Source organism: Ranitomeya variabilis, chromosome 7 (assembly GCF_051348905.1).
Source record: "Ranitomeya variabilis isolate aRanVar5 chromosome 7, aRanVar5.hap1, whole genome shotgun sequence".
NCBI classification, from domain to species: domain Eukaryota; kingdom Metazoa; phylum Chordata; class Amphibia; order Anura; family Dendrobatidae; genus Ranitomeya; species Ranitomeya variabilis.
The window spans coordinates 153,929,904-153,946,657 of record NC_135238.1 but is presented as its reverse complement, the minus strand read 5'-3'; the positions used below and the strand labels follow the sequence as shown (position 1 = coordinate 153,946,657).

Below are 16,754 nucleotides of genomic sequence, written 5' to 3'. Positions count from 1 at the left end.
CATCCTCCTTCTTGTCGTTATCGGAAACTTTAGGGACTTCTTGTTCAGGCTCCTCAGTTTGGGGGCTTAGTACAAGCAATTCTTCTCCATGGCTCCCCCTCTCTTTGACAGGAGCATTCTCGTCAAAGCTTGAGTCAGATGAATTAAGACCATGCAGGCCGGACTCTTTGTCATCTGCGCCGGGCTCTGCGGACATCACTTCCCAGGGCTTCTCAACCACACGCCCTGTCTCACACAGCTGTTCCATTTCCCCTGTCCGATCAGGAACTGGTGAGCTGACAGCTAGCACATTCTTCACCTCAGGGGACGACATCAGTGGTTCCTCCTTCTCATCGGCTCGGACCTTGAAAACGAGTGTCGCAGGAACGCTTGGCACTTTCTCTCCTTCTTCAGGACCTCGTGCTGGGCAGGGTAGTAAAGCACTTTGGTGGTCCTCTCGAGTGAACGTCACTTTCTTCCTGCCGGACTGAGTCTCACCAACAAAACCTTCAGACCCAGGCTGTAGATCCACCAGGTTCGCCTTTACGTGTTGGGACAGCGCAGTCATTTCACCAGAGATGCTTGACACCTTCTCCACCTCTCCTTGGCGTCCGACATTGTGGTACTGTCTTGTCCTAGGTGGAACTCTTCTCTTCCTGCCGTACTATTCCCTCCAGGGGCGACGTTCCCTCCAGTTAGCAGGACCCTCAGAGGGGTGAGCGGATCTCTGCCACCGCTCTTCTCGGGTAGGGCAATTTCTGGACATGTGTCCCACCTTTCTGCACGTCCAGCACTCACGTCTGCGTCTGTCTGGAGGGCGCTTCAGTTTGGATCGTCGACCTCGGCAGGGGACATCTCTCATCTGCGGTTGCTCTTCATCCCAGGATACGGAGTTACACTCTGGGGCCGCCACCGAAGCCTTCTTTATGTGGCGCACCTCTCCTATATCTCTTTCTGGTGGCTTCCGCACGTTACCTCGGGATATGCCGCTGGTCCCCAAAACAGCAGTAAGGGCTTTCCCCAGACTCTCAATCTCCTCCCAGATTCTTCTTATCTTCAGCTGGGAATCCCGGGTCCACATCGCCTCCTCTTCATTTTGACTGGGTGCTCCGCAGTTGTAGCATCTAGGCAGTACTCTTCGCCGAGCGGCACTAGTCTCACTTTGGAGGGCGGTCTCTGCAGCAGGGATCTTCTTATATTCAGCCACCTCCTCACGAACTCGCTTAAGCTCCTTCTTCAAGTCTTCTACCCATTGAGGGGCTGTTACCTCCCTGCTCCATACCTTTCCCACTGGCACTACCACCCCTTGCTCTTGCTCGCGTGTGCGTGCCTCACTCCCGACCTCAGAGAAAGTCATATCTAGCTTTACACGCATGCGCTCTCGCAGGGCCTGTTTCATCAATACATCTCGCAAGCCTGTCACCAGTTGGTCTCGCAGTACAACGTCATCTGACCCCATACCTATGCCATCCTTCCGTATAATGGCAGTATGAAGCTCCTGCAGTGCGTTCATATATTGCGTCACGGTCTCCCCATCTCTTTGTACCCGCCGGAACAGTCGCATGCGCAGCTCCCCTACGTCAGTGGGGTCCCCATGCGTCTCCTCAAGTATACGTAATACTTTGTCCAGGGTATCTCTCGCCTGGGGGGGTCTTAGCATAACAGAGTCCCGGGCATCCCCCTCTAGGGCCATCACAGCTATTTCCGCCTGCAGAGCCGGTGTCATAGGATGCATCCGCATCATCCCTCGGATGCGCTCCGTCCAACCCCACAACATGACATTACTCCCTGAAAATTTTGGCAGGTTAGCTAACATGGCTCCCAGGGAGATGCTAGACCTGGGGCTTCCCTCAACTGCTTGGTCTGCCCCTTCCGTGCTACCATGTGACATCCTGCTGACTACGCCAAGTGTAATAGAGTGCAGGGTTGCGTATGTCACCACGGAACAGACAGACCAACTGTTGAGGGGAATTTATTAACAGGAGTAGATTCTCCTCGCAGGGAGTAAACAGGGGGTTAATAGAGGTAAAACAATAGTAAACAGTTAAACGGAAACGAAAGGGTTAACGAGTGTTCTTGTAACTTATCAGTCCATGGAGATCCTGACTGGAGGGTCCTTTTACCAACGTGGATACAGTCACCAGCAGGGCTTGAGATTCTGGTCTTTTCTGTGTCTCCTGGAAAGTCCGGGGTTAAGTCTTTGCAGCCTGTTCTTCTCAAAGTGGAACTGGAACCAGGAAATAGCACAGTCTTTCCTTCACTGCTGCAGGAGTCTCCGTAAGTCTGGCAGCTTCTCTGTAATAACGATTGTCACACACACTGGACAGTTACTAATCTCACTCAGGGATCTTTGCTTGTCACTGCGGTCACCAGGGCTGCACTGAGTCACTGTCTTGCACTGTCAGGGGAAGAGTCTTCTCAGATTATGGAGGCTTCCAAGTCCCCACTCTCACCCCAGCCTTAGTGCCCTCACGGGGAGCACTCTGTCATGGGGAGCGCGGCACTGCAGCCTGCTTTCTCTCTGGCACGCTGTCCCCTCTCTGGCGCGCTCTCTCTCCCGCACTTTTCTGACCACTCCCCTCTCTTTTCCCAGCAGTCACCACGTCCCCTCTGTCCAGGGCAGAAAGTCTTCCCCCCAACAACCCAGCTGTCTGACTAAGTGGTTCCAGGCAAGGAGCAGGGAAAGCAACCTCCTTACAACTACAGACCCTCTCATCTCTTGGCATCACAGACTTGGCCCTATCCTGGATCGCATCATATCTAAAAGAGCAGACATTCAGTGTCTCCCACTCACACACCACCTCCTCACCTCGCCCCCTATCTGTCGGAGTCCCTCAAGGTTCATTCCTAGGGCCCCTGCTCTTCTCCATTTACACCAGGGGAGGGGAATCTTTTTTCTGCCAAGGGCCATTTGGATATTTATACCATCCTTCGGGGGGCCGTACAAACTCTGCCCACAAAGTACATCCTGACTCTGGCACTGGTGTCAGGACGTAATCTTTCATTGCATGCCCTTCAGTGTTTAGTAGTGAACACTGCATGTGTGTGCTAGCAGAGCAAGAAGAAATTAATGAGCTGGTGGCAATCAAAATACACCTCCCTGCCCAATAATGCGGTCCCTGAGAATCTGCTCGGGGGCCTGATAAAATGTCATCGAGGGCCGTAAATGGCCCTGGGGCCTGAGGTTCCCCACCCCTGATTTACACCTTCAGACTGGGACAGCTTATAGAATCTCACAGCTTTCAGTATCACCTATATGCTGATGACACACAAATCTTTCTCTCTGGACCAGATATCACCACCCTACTAACCAAAATCCTACAATGTCTGTCCACTATTTCATCCTTCTTCTCTGCTAGATTTCTAAAACTTAACATGGACAAAACAGAATTCATCATCTTTCCCCCATCTCACTTGACTCCCCCAACAGACCTATCCATTAAAGTAAAAGGCTGCACCCTCTCCCCAGTCCCACAAGCTCGCTGCCTTGGTGTAATCTTTGACTCTGATCTCTCCTTCAAACCACATATCCAAGCCCTTGCCTCCTTCTGCTGACTTCAACTCAAAAACATCTCCCAGATCCGTACATTCCTCAACCTAGAATCTGCAAAAACTATAGTGCATGCCCTCATCATCTCCCGTCTTGACTACTGCAACCTCCTGCTGTGTGGCCTCCCCTTGAACACTCTCGTGCTCCTCCAATCGATCTTAAACTCTGCTGCCCAACTAATCCACCTGTCCCTCGCTATTCCCCGGCATCTCGTCTCTGTCAATCCCTTCACTAGCTCCCCATTACCCAGAGACTCCAGTTCAAAACCCTAACCATGACATACAAAGACATCCACAATATGTCTCCTCCATACGTCTGTGACCTCGTCTCCCGATACTTTCCTGCATGCAACCTCCGATCCTCACAAGATCTCCTTCTCTACTCCCCTCTTATGTCCTCTTCCCACAATCGCATACAAGATTTCTCCTGTGCATCCCCCATACTCTGGAACTCTCTACCCCAACATATCAGATCAGGGCCGGACTGGGACTAAAATTCAGTCCTGGCATTTGAAGTTACACAGGCCCACTTGTCACATGGTGACTGTATAATATCTTTGTACACTTGTAGGCAGGGCCGGTTTTAGGCAAAGTGGGGCCCTAGGCAAAGTTTAAAATGGGGCCCCAAATGCCAACATATTGCACATCACACAAAAGCAGGCCGCTAAATGAGTTTGATCGACAATACTGAAGTTGTTCAACGCTTGTTTCCCGGCCTCTTTCCACCAGCTGAGGAATAATGATGGGACAGAACGATCACTTACAGATCACCATACAGTATCATTTTATCAGCAGCACATCTACAGTTTACACCGGCGATGTGCTGCTGAGAACAAGGATTTTTGTTCCGGCAAAAATAATCTGAATATGCAGCATTTAACTTGTTTAGTAAAATACTCCCCATAGTCCTCCATATATAATAATGTGCACCACAGTCCACCATATAGTATAATACACTCCCTATAGTCCTCCATATATTAAAATACACTGCTCAGTCCTCCACATAGTATAATACACTCCTCATAGTGCTCCATATAGTATAATGCACCGCCATAGTCATCCATGTAGTACAATTCACTTCCCATAGTATAATGCACCCCATAGTTCTTCATATAGTATAACGTATTCCCTATAGTCCTCAATACAGTATAATGCAGCCCACATACAGTATAATGCAGCCACCACCCTACAGAGTATAATGCATCCAAACCAAAGTATAATGTAACCCCCATAGAATATAATGCAGCCCCCCTCATTTTAATGCAGCCCCCTCATAGAGTATGATACAATCACCCCTCATAGAATATAAATATAATACAGCCCCCCATAGAATATAATGTAGCCCCGAATAGAATAGAATACAGCCCACCTCCCCATAGAATATAATGCAGCCCCATCAAAGAGTATGATGCAGTCATCCCTCATAAAATCTAATACAGCCCCCCATAGAATATAATACAGCCCACCTCCCCATAATATATTATGTAGCCCCCATAGAATATAATGCAACCCCCTATAGTATATAAGACAGCCTCCCCCATAGAATATAATATACCCCCCGCAATAGTATATAACACAGCCACATAGTATATAGCACGGCCTCCCCCATAGAATATAATATACCCCCCATAGTATATATCAAAGCCCGCATAGTATATAGCACAACCCGCATAGTATATAGCACAGCCTGCATAATATAGCACAGCCCGCATAGATGCCGGTATAGTTGAATGCGGGGGCGGCGGCGCTGGCGAGAGGAGGGGGGGAAAGAGTGCAGCGGCCCACTACTGGCACCGGCCCTTCTGGCATTTGCCAGAATTCCCCTATGGCCAGTCCGGCCCTGTATCAGACTCTCACCTACTGTGGAAGCCTTCAAAAGGAACCTGAAGACCTACAACCTGCAGTAACCACCACTCGACCAAGCCACTGCACAACCAGCTCTATCCTCGCCTAATGTATCCTCACCTAACCCTTGTAGATTGTGAGCCCTCGCGGGCAGGGTCCTCTCTCCTCCTGTACCAGTCGTGACTTGTATGGATTAAGATTATTGACCTATTTTTTATTATGTATACCCCTCCTCACATGTAAAGTGCCATGGAATAAATGGCGCTAGACTATTAAATAATAATAACATTGGGCAGTCAATGTACATGAGAAGCTGTTATAATTACTAAATGTACTGAAGCTATGTATGATGACATATCTATTTGAGATACTGTAAAAATCCAATCCGTAGGCACCTGACTGTACACATATGTGAATGGTTGATCTTACATCGCGCCACTTGTGAGACAAACACAGGCTTATTTACATTCGATCTATTGTAGTGTTTGGAGACATTGTAACCAGCTCCAGAACTAGTCACTTTTGTGGGTGTTTGGTGCCATCTTGTGGTTCCTACTTTGTTATCAGTCTTTTAAATGTAATTTTTGTATTGTTTTACATGTGTATTATTAACTCATTTCACATAAATTATACAGGTCTTCCTGGACCTCTGGTCTCAAGGTATAGAAAGGTGAAAGAGGAGGAATTGCTATTCCTCGTGTCCAAGCTCCAGGAGGACTAAAACGTCGCTTTAAGTAGTTGGTGTCATTTCTCTCTGTGCAAGATCGGTTTCATTCTAAACATATACTTTCTAGATAAATTCCTTACCATTGAGCACTGGACTTACAGTGCAAACCATAAGTATTACAATAGGTAGGTAGGCATGGGACTGCACTCATAGGTAGGCATGGGATTGCACCCATAGGTAGGCACCTGACTGCGCTCATAGATAGGCACCTGACTGCACCCATATGTAGGGACCTGACTGCACCCATCGGAAAGCACCTGACTGCACCCATATGTAGGGACCTGATTACACCCATAGGTAGGCACCTGACTGCACCCATAGGTAGGCACCTGACTGCACCCATAGGTAGGCACCTGATTGCACCCATAGGTAGGCACCTGACTGCACCCATAGGAAGGCACCTGACTGCACCCATATGTAGGGACCTGATTGCACCCATAGGAAAGCACCTAACTGCACCCATAGGTAGGCACCTGATTGCACCCATAGGAAGGCACCTGATTGCACCCATAGGAAGGCACCTGACTGCACCCATAGGTAGGCACCTGACTGCACCCATAGGTAGGCATGGGATTGCACCCATAGGTAGGCACCTGACTGCACCCATATGTAGGCACCTTACTGCACCCATAGGTAGGCACCTTACTGCACCCATAGGTAGGCACCTGACTGCACCCATAGTTGCACATTACATTGGATATCAATCAAGGTATTACCCACAAATCTCCTCCCAGATCATGGACCTGCTCAGTGACATGAAAGGGTAATGTTACCAGTGATAATACCCTGTTACCATATAAGCTACTTACTGTACTTCTGTAGCTGTGCACAAACACAAAGCACAATTCATCGTCTATGATAGGAAGGTCCTATAGAGGGAGCACATACTCCAACTAAAAGTCCTACATTTCGGCACCAAATGCTGCATGACAGTGATGGCACTTTTTTATGATACAGAATGGATGGGAGTGATCTGGGCCCTGTGAAATAAAGCCAATAAACCTTTCCAAACACCATAGTAATTATACACTTGTGTTATTAATACTTTTTTTGTTATGTGTAATGTAAATGACTTTTGAGGAACGGAGGGATCCTGGAGGGGTCTTTATTGTTGCAATGTTAGAATGGTCAGCACCCGTGTTTAATCTTGTGATGTCCACACTTTTTTCTTGCAGCATACAGACTTGGCACAATACATGGCACAACACCCGGGTGGGCTTTTACCCTACAATGTTCGGGTAAGACCTTTAAAGTAAAACGACAACCATTAGTGGCTTCTCCATCCTATTCAGAATTTAGGACGTGCAGTGAATTTCTTCTTTCTATTTCATATTAGAATCCACTGATTGAAATTCAACGATGAAATCGCTATTTGCATTTCATGGTATTTTCAATTTATTAAAAAATAAGTAATAAAATGAAAGGGCTTGGCCCACTAATAACACAGCACAGGTGGTATACCGGTATGAATTCCCCACCGACCCTAAGAATGAGGGTCTCATGTTCACTACTTGAATAGGCGGTGGTCACGTATGTAAACTGCCACTCCATTCATTGTCTACAGGCTGAAGAAGATTGCAGGTTGTGCTTTCTAAGGGCACTTTCATGTTGCGTTCTTGCCCCTGCTCAGTGACCCTGTTAGGGCTTAGGCCTCTTTCACACTTCAGTCTTTTGGCGTCAGTTTGAATCCGCCATTTTCATCAAATAGCGGATCCGACATTTTTTTTGGGCGGATCCGCTATTTTCCCATAGACATGCATTAGCGACGGATTGTCGCGGATGGTCGTCCGTTCCATCCGCCATGTGACGGATCCGTCGAGATTTGGCGGACGTCATCTAGACATAGACGGACATTATAACGTTTTTTGTCTGCACCGAAATGGTGGATCGCGACGGATCCGTTGCGTCCGCCATTCCATAGAATGGCCGCCTATGGGCGACGGATCCGTTGTTACCATCATTTCGGCGGATCCGTCGCCCCAATCTGCTTTTTCAATTGCGCATGCTCCAAAAAGTAGATACTTTTCCCAGACAACCCCCAAGTAACGGATCTGTCAAAAAAACGGATCCGTTAGAACCGTTTTCTCAACAATTGTGACGGATCCGTTGATCCGCCACTATGTCGGAGCAGTCTGACGCCAAACAACTGAAATGTGAAAGAAGCCTTACATCCGAACCCCCCTGCAAAATGGGATTCGGACGTATGCTCCGAGGGGGCCATAGGCTATAATGGTGCCAGCACAGTGAACGCGCGCTCTAGAGTACATAATTTTCGGGTGTATACACCTACTGGATGCGGACACTGAGACGCACTCTACTACATATGAGTGACAGAAAAACGACTGGCACATCCAAACTAGTGTGAACAGGTGCATACCAGGAGCAGCTACCTCTATATATAATATACAAAAAAAGGTTGCACTCTATCGTGCCAAAACACGTCAAAAATGAAATACATGAAATATGAATAGCAAAATGTCTTTTTGAACATTAGGAAAAAAATTTTGAGACGCTTAGCACAGAATTTGGCCAAATAGTGTGAGCCCATCAACCATCGTCAGGGTGGTCTCATTAAACTGATTTTTTTTGTATATTATATATGGAGGTAGCTGCTCCTGGTATGCACCTATTCACACTAGTTTGGATGTGCCAGTCGTTTTTCTGGCTTTTCTATGTTAGCTTACTGACTGAGCACTCCTCCCTTCACCATCTGGTTTTTAATTACATCTTATCACACTTGGTTCCGGCCAACCCATATATGTAGGCTTTACTGAGAGAGGTGTCCATATTCACCCATGCATACAGACATTAGCCTTCGGTAAGTGTTCACATTTGGACAGGTACCCATCAGTTTAATGAGACCACCTTGACGATGGTTGATGGGCTCACACTATTTGGCCAAATTCTGTGCTAAGCGTCTCAAAAAATGTTTTCCTAATGTTCAAAAAGCCATTTTGCTATTCATATTTCATGTATTTCATTTTTGACGTGTTTTGGCACGATAGAGTGCAACCTTTTTTTGTATACTACATATGAGTGTCCGCCTCCAGTAGGCATACATGCAGGAAAATGATGTACTCTAGAGCGCGCGTTAGCTCTTCCGCCACCATTATAGCCTATGGTCTCATTGAAGCCTATGCCCAAATCCCGTTTTGCGGTGGGTTTGGACGTAAGCCCCGACAGGGCCACCAAATGGGAGCAAGAACGCAGCGTGAAAGCAGTCTAACTCCGATTAAGAAAACTAAACCTGCAATATTGTGCTCTCCTCAAAGATAGATAGCAATACTACTGTTAAATGACTGCCAGTCGGATGTATTCCAAAAAGCAGCGGTCATTTCTCAGCTTGTTTAGACAGCGTGACGCATATTCTATACAGTACAATTGTTAGCACAGTGAGACATGGGATTATTTTTTGCTACTCATTTTACCATACAATGTACAGTAAAGTGGGAAAAAACTCCAATGTGACAATGCAAAAACAATGCCATTTTTGGGAAGGTTGTTGTTTAATGACTTTCATTGTGTAAAAAAAATATATATTTTTTCTTTGTATCACCATTTTCTGAGATCTGTAACTTTTTTCATCAATGGAGCTGAGTAAGAGCTTGTGTCTTGCATGCTGCGCTGACGTTCTGATTGACACAATTTTGGGGTAAAGTTGACATTATGATTGTGAGTCGCCCTACCAGGGCAGTGGGGTACTCGGCACCGGGTCCAGTCGCTATTAAATGGGATGTCACGGTGGCTGCGACCCGGTCCGTGGCCCTGGGCGCTCACTTAAAGGGGAACGGTCTTTTAAGGGGATTTGTGAATCAAGTCTATTTTTTGTGACGCCACCTGTTGTTCTCGGTTAGTAGGGACCGATGCCGCTTAAAGGGGTCTTCTAGGGTGATGGTATGGCAGCTGGATGGTGACGCTTCCCAGAGGTGAAGTAGGGTCCCCAGGGCTCCCAAGGTGTGTGGCAAAGATGGTGTATGCCGACGAATAAGTGGAGGACACAAGTTGTAAAGTATTTACTTGGTTTATTGATGGTAGTAGTGCATTTCAGTCCAGAGTACCAGGCATAGGTGGTGATGTGGTCGGCCGGCTTGGAGGCAATAGAGGATCCCTTTCCCAGTTGAGGTCCGTGAGCTTTTCCTACTTGCGCTAAGATGGTGAGGTCCCTGCTGCTTGTAGCTTGCTGGCAAGGAATCCTCTCTCTCCTGTCCTGGGACAGTTACCTGCATGATGGGCAGCTTGAGCCGTTTTACAGGGACTCTATCATGCCCCAGGCTCCTCAAGTGCTGGTGTGTCCCATTCATGATGAGGGCAATTAACGTGTAGTCTAGTGCCCTCCGGTTCTGCTAAGTGTCCTAGAGTCCCACTAAAGCCTCGGGCTCCCGATGCCCGGTTACTGTGCTCTGGCTCTGAGGGTGCCTGGTCACAGTTCCCCTCTGAACCCTTTTCCACTCCTGTGCTCCTTTCCTCTGTAGCTCCACCACATATAACCTTTCAGATTATCTCCCTTTCCAGAGGCTGCAGCTCCCACATTGCTGCTAGGCCTCTCTGTCTGTTTCAGACGTCCTTCCTCTCTCTCTCTCCCTCCTGGAGACTAACTCAGACTAAGTAGCTCCTCCTCCAGGCCAGAATACATAAAGTCTAAGTCTAAGGAAGCTCCCCTGAATCCAGGTCCTGAGCTCCCCCTCCTGGCCTGAATTTGGAATGTGTTGCATGTGGGTGCCTTACCTGAAAAAGAACTCCATTGCATGATATCGCCCTCCCTGAAAGGAAAGCAACATCACTGCAATAACCGGTTACCTGGGGTGTTGCAATTCAATTTCATGTTTTGTTTTTTTTCAAGTGTGGTAAACGAAATGCAACAATAATGGTGTGTTACCTTTTTTTTTGTTGATTAACATACTTTTCAATAATTTAATATTTTGACTTCTTATAGCATGACCATGCCAAATGTGGTTTTTTTTAATTTTCTAAATTTCTTTATTTTTCATTGGGGGGGAAGGGTCGATTTTTTTATTTTTTATTTTTTTTTTAATTTTGTATATTTTTTTTAAACCTTTTTTTACTTTTTTTTTATTTCCCATAAGGGACTTGAACCTGCAATTGTTTATTGGTTTATACTATATACTGTAATACCACATTAGCTCAGTATATAGTGAAATTGTGGTTCTCCTATAGAGCGGCTGAGGAAGCCCCAAGATGGCAGTTAAGGGACCATCAGCAGTAATCCATTGGTTCCCCACGATCGTCATTTTAAATGCCACTGTCAGAGATTGACAACCGGATTTAAGTGGTTAAGCTGCAGTTACAGGCATATACTGGCTATGCAATACATCTGCCTGGAATGGAGCAGGCTCAGCAGTTGAGCCTACTTCATACATTCCTTATTGAACGATGATGAAAATGGACGTTGTTAAGGGGTTAAGAGCCTTTAAAGGGAATCTGTGAGTAGGATCATCCCTGCTAAGCCATCTATGTAGGTCATAGAAGATTGAATACAATGATACCTTGATATCTGCTTTCCAATGTCTTATTGGAATAACAACTCCACATTTTTTCTAAGTATGTTAATAAGCTGTTAAGATCTATGGGCCGGAAATAGATCTCCCTGAGCATCTGCCTCCAGAGATTATTATAAATGAAAGTGGGAGTAACCAGTGTGAGACATGTAGATCAGAAGAGCAGACTGTCAGTCATTACATGTCTCACACTGGTAAGGCCTCCTTACATTTAAAATAAGCTCTGGAGACAGATTCTTGGGGAGATCTAAGTCCGACCCATAGATCTTAACAACTCATTTACACATTAAGAAAAGCATAGATTTCTCTGTAATAAAATATTGGATCTCAGATATCAAGGTATCATTTTATTTAGCTTCCTATAACCTACATGCCCACATAGACGGCTTAGGAGGGTTGATCCTACTGACAGATTCCCTTTAAGGGGTTGGATACAGTCCGACATGACCTAGTGTTATACTATTTCAGAGCAAGTAAATTGCTTGTGATTAGGTTTAATACAAATCAAGTGTTTCAAAGAAAATGTGCAAAGCTTTTTTTACAGGTTTGCTCTTCTCTTCTTAATAAGAATGACTCAGTGTTGGAGCATCAGTCAATTTTTATTACTCCTGTATTTAATAGGCTTTCACAAAAGTAGAACGATAAAACTTGCAGTTCATGAAAGCATGTTTTATTAGCTCCATTGAATTATATTCAGCCAATTTTCCTACAACCTCTTATATCAGTTCCCCCTGTTTTTAAATTGGCCTGCTGGTGTTCATTAGGGCCTCTGAATAGCCATCACCAGACACAGACTGGCTGGGCATGTGGAGACGTGGGCAATCATAACCGTAACCTTAACTCTTATTCCATCTAAATGTCTGCACTGATCATGGAGCAGATCTGTACAGTAAATTAATAGAGGTCGGTACTACCATCTTATGTAATACTGATTCTAAACAGAACTATAGGGAAAGTCATCCTGTACAAGGTGAAGAGAATCTCCTTTTGATCTGAAACTTGTTATCTCCTCATGTAGCTCTTCATGTTCCAGTTGCTTCGAGGTCTGGCCTATATCCATCACCAGCACATCCTACATCGGGACCTAAAGCCGCAGAATCTTCTCATCAGCTACCTAGGGGAGCTCAAACTGGCTGACTTTGGTAAGTGCGGGTCTGATAAGACCATTTTGTGCACAGCAGCTGAAACAACAGGGGCTGTGGATGCTCGTCTAATTTTTTCAGGAACATGCTTTTGATGTACAGTCTGTAATATACCAGGGGATAGTACAGAATTCTTATATCAAAGTTGCAATCTGCCCACGTTTGTTTCTGGTCAGTAGAGTACGGTAATTAGTACATAAGTACTGGAGGCATGTAATATTAATAGTCAGATTATAAAATAATCTATGCATTACTTGAATTTTATTATTGAATTGTAGCACTTGAAAAAAGTGAAAAATACATTTTTAATACTGAAGTTGGAAAAATCCCTTAAAGGGAATCTGTCATTAGGATCACCCCTTATAAGCCATCTACATGGTCATGCAGGTCATAGAAAGCTGAATAAAATGAAACCTTGATACTGTATCTGAGATCTGATGTCTTATTTCAGAGGAATCCATGTTTTAATTATATGCAAATGAGCTTTTCCAGGTTGTGGGCAGAAAACTGAACTGCAAGGTAATCTGCCTCCAGAGATTGTTATAAATGAAAGGGGATGTTACCAGTGTGATGTGTAAAGGCTGCTTTCACTGCAGAGCTGTGTGTGATTATACCTGACACATCTGCCTCTCACCTTCCAGCTCACAGGCAGACAGGATGTAATATTGTTACAATACGGCAGAGCTGTGAGAGCTGCAGCTGTTAATGTGTTTGCAGTTAAGGTACCGTTACACTAAACGACTTACCAACGATCACGACCAGCGATACGACCTGGCCGTGATCATTGGTAAGTTGTTGTGTGGTCGCTGGGGAGCTGTCACACAGACAGCTCTCTCCAGCGACCAACGATCAGGGGAACGACTTCGGCATCGTTGAAACTGTCTTCAACGATGCCGAAGTCCCCCTGCAGTCCCCCTGTAGTAACCCGATATTTACCCTGGTTACCATTGTAAAAGTTAAAAAAACAGTACATACTCACATTCTGATGTCTGTCACGTCCCCCGGCGTCCACAGGGTTATATATGCACCCAATATTCACGCGCTGCTGCCGAGAGCTTCCCTGCACTGAATGTGTCAGCGCCGGCCGTAAAGCAGAGCACAGCTGTGACGTCACCACTGTGCTCTGCTTTACGGCCGGCGCTGACACAGTCAACCCTGTGGACGCTGGGGGACGTGACAGACATCAGAATGTGAGTATGTACTGTTTTTTTTTTAACTTTTACTATTGGTAACCAGGGTAAATATCGGGTTACTAAGCGCGGCCCTGCGCTTAGTAACCCGATATTTACCCTGGTTACAAGTGAACACATCGCTGGATCGGCGTCACACACGCCAATCCAGCGATGACAGCGGGTGATCAGCGACCAAAAAAAGGTCCTGATCATTCCCATCGACCAACGATCTCCCAGCAGGGGCCTGATCGTTGGTCGCTGTCACACATAACGAGATCGTTAGCGGGATCGTTGCTACGTCACCAAAAGCGTGACGTTGCAACGATATCGTTAACGATATCGTTATGTGTGACTCAGCCTTTAGACAAAGTTCAGTTCTACTGTTCTGTGTTAGTTACATGTCTCACACTGGTAAGGAGCCTTACAGTCCTTAAATAATCCCACATTTGTCACCATAGCGTAATTCAAACTTACAGGTTAATGACTTGATGAACTGCGCTGTTTAGCAAAGTTGAAACTGACCATTTTGCTCATTCAAAAATTCTGTGTTATTAAGTTATGTGAGCAGTAACTAGAGTTGATCCAAATTAATTCTCACATCCCACTACATTGGCAACAACAATGGTCTGTGGCCACTGCACAAGAGCGGGAGTACTGCCTGTTACCTGCTGACGCTCATGGCTCTTCTTCTGATTAGCTGACCTGGCATGACATCCTTGTGTCCTAACGCACATGTGACGTCACACCAGGCCGGTTAAGGTAAGAGGCTGTACTATCACTTACATAAGGTTTCACATTCCACTGTCGTGGTCAGTGCAAGGGGACATGCACATAACATCAACTCTTGTAACTGATCATTAAATGGTGTGAATATATTAGTCCTGAGTAGTGATGAGCGAGTGTACTCATTGCTCCGGTTTTCCCCAAGCACGCTTGGGTGATCTCCGAGTATTTGTTAGCGTTCAGAGATTAAAGGGAACCTGTCACCCCAAAGTGGAAGGTAAGCTAAGCCCACCGGCATCAGGGGCTTATCTACAGCATTCCGGAATGCTGTAGATAAGCCCCCAAGCCCCCGATGTATCCTAAAAGATGAGGAAAAAGAGGTTAGATTATACTCACCCAGGGGCGGTCCCGCTGCGGTCTGGTCCGATGGGCGTCGCGGTCCGGTCCGAAGCCTCCCATCTTCTTACGATGTCGTCCTCTTCTTGTCTTCATGCTCCGCAGCATGAAGACAAGAAGAGGACGACAGGTGTCACAGGTGCAGGTGTACTTTGTCTGCCCTGTTGAGGGCAGAGCAAAGTACTGTAGTGCGCAGGCGTTTGGAAAGGTCAGAGGCCCCTGATGCCCCTGATGCTGGTGGGCTTCGCTCACCTTCCATTTTGGGGGTGACAGGTTCCCTTTAAGTTTTCATCGCCACAGTTGAATAGTCTCCGTACTCTGCAGCTCACTGTAGAGTATGGAGAATAACAGAACAAAGTGTTTTTTTTTCTGCTGCTCAGTGCACCATTATAAACCTGTCAGGCCGAGTGAGAAGATTAGTAAGCCATGATGATTCTCCTCAGCCTGTCAGATAGTTACTTTCCTGTACAGTAGCTCAGACACATCTGTCTCGAGCAGCACTTCTTAAGGCTGCGACCTAATCCTTATTCATACCTAGGATGGGTTGCGTCTGAAATAGTTGACAGGGGCCATATTGAATTACTTCTTAGCGAACTCCTTTAAGCATCCAAACCAATTCACATTAGATTAAAATTGGTCAACCTGCTGATTTTGGTGGACCCAATCAACAATCAGACGTGCTTCAGGGCCTCCCAATATAATTTATTGGGGAAGAGTAGGATCAAGCATTTGCAATTTTACTGCCCAATATTTTTTTTAGTGAGATAAGCTGCTGCCAGAGGTGTCTGTCTATAGCTTTGGCCTCTCCCTTTTTTAACTTCCAGAATGGTCAGCTGAGCCGAGTGCTCCTGTGCATGGGGTTTATTCTGCAGAGAGCTATCTTATGTATATAGACTACTTTAGATTTCAGGTAAATCATTATATTGGCATAATTTTTATTGAACTTAAAAAAAAGTCTTGAAAACCTTTGTGACTTTACGTACATAAAAACAAAACTTTCAGACTTAATATGCAATTAAATATCTGCATATCATATTTTACATGCTGTTTACACAGGTCTTGCCCGTGCAAAGTCAATTCCCAGCCAAACATATTCCTCTGAAGTGGTCACTCTCTGGTACCGTCCTCCTGATGTGCTTTTAGGAGCCACAGATTACTCATCTGACCTTGACATCTGGTAAGAACTGTTAATTACTAAATGTATGTATACAGACAGGCATCTACGCCATTGCCCGTCATGCCATACATGCCGTGATGGAGAGGTTAGCAGAGGCTCCAGGTCCAACTGGAGTAGTGGAATGCAGCAGGAGGAGTTGATGAGGCAGCTGTGGTCGCAGCGGCCTCCCAGCACTCAGGCAGCTGAGGGCCTCTTAAGAGACTAAGTCCAGAGGTGACTTCCTGCACCAGTTACAGGATTAGGAACCCCAGCAAAGACCTTTCAAAGCCAGCAGCAGTGTGACAGCCTGTATCAACTACTCTGGGTGGTATACGGAGCACCAGACTGGTCCAGTGAATGAGAATGATGATGTCACTGCCATCCCTCTTCTACTGCACCACAAAATGCAGCTGCTTTTATGGTGCTAGTAGTTTCATAAAAGGAAAAAAGAAATGGGAAAACCTAGCAAGGCTCTAACAAAGGAGGATAACGCCAGTGAAAATTAATTGAATGCTGCTGGAACATAAACGTGTCTGGAAGCTAGAAGAG

The 16,754-nt window shown here is 46.0% G+C and overlaps 1 protein-coding gene across 2 annotated transcripts in view; it reads left to right on the top strand.

Annotated features, from left to right (window-relative positions):
• CDK15 (cyclin dependent kinase 15) overlaps positions 1-16,754 on the top strand; it is a 550,498-nt gene that overhangs the window by 361,966 nt on the left and 171,778 nt on the right. For both annotated transcript variants that reach the window (XM_077272097.1, XM_077272099.1), the window contains 3 exons: positions 7,276-7,338; positions 12,635-12,758; positions 16,106-16,226. In XM_077272097.1, the coding sequence (XP_077128212.1) occupies positions 7,276-7,338; positions 12,635-12,758; positions 16,106-16,226 (308 nt within the window). The remainder of the gene's footprint in view (positions 1-7,275; positions 7,339-12,634; positions 12,759-16,105; positions 16,227-16,754) is intronic.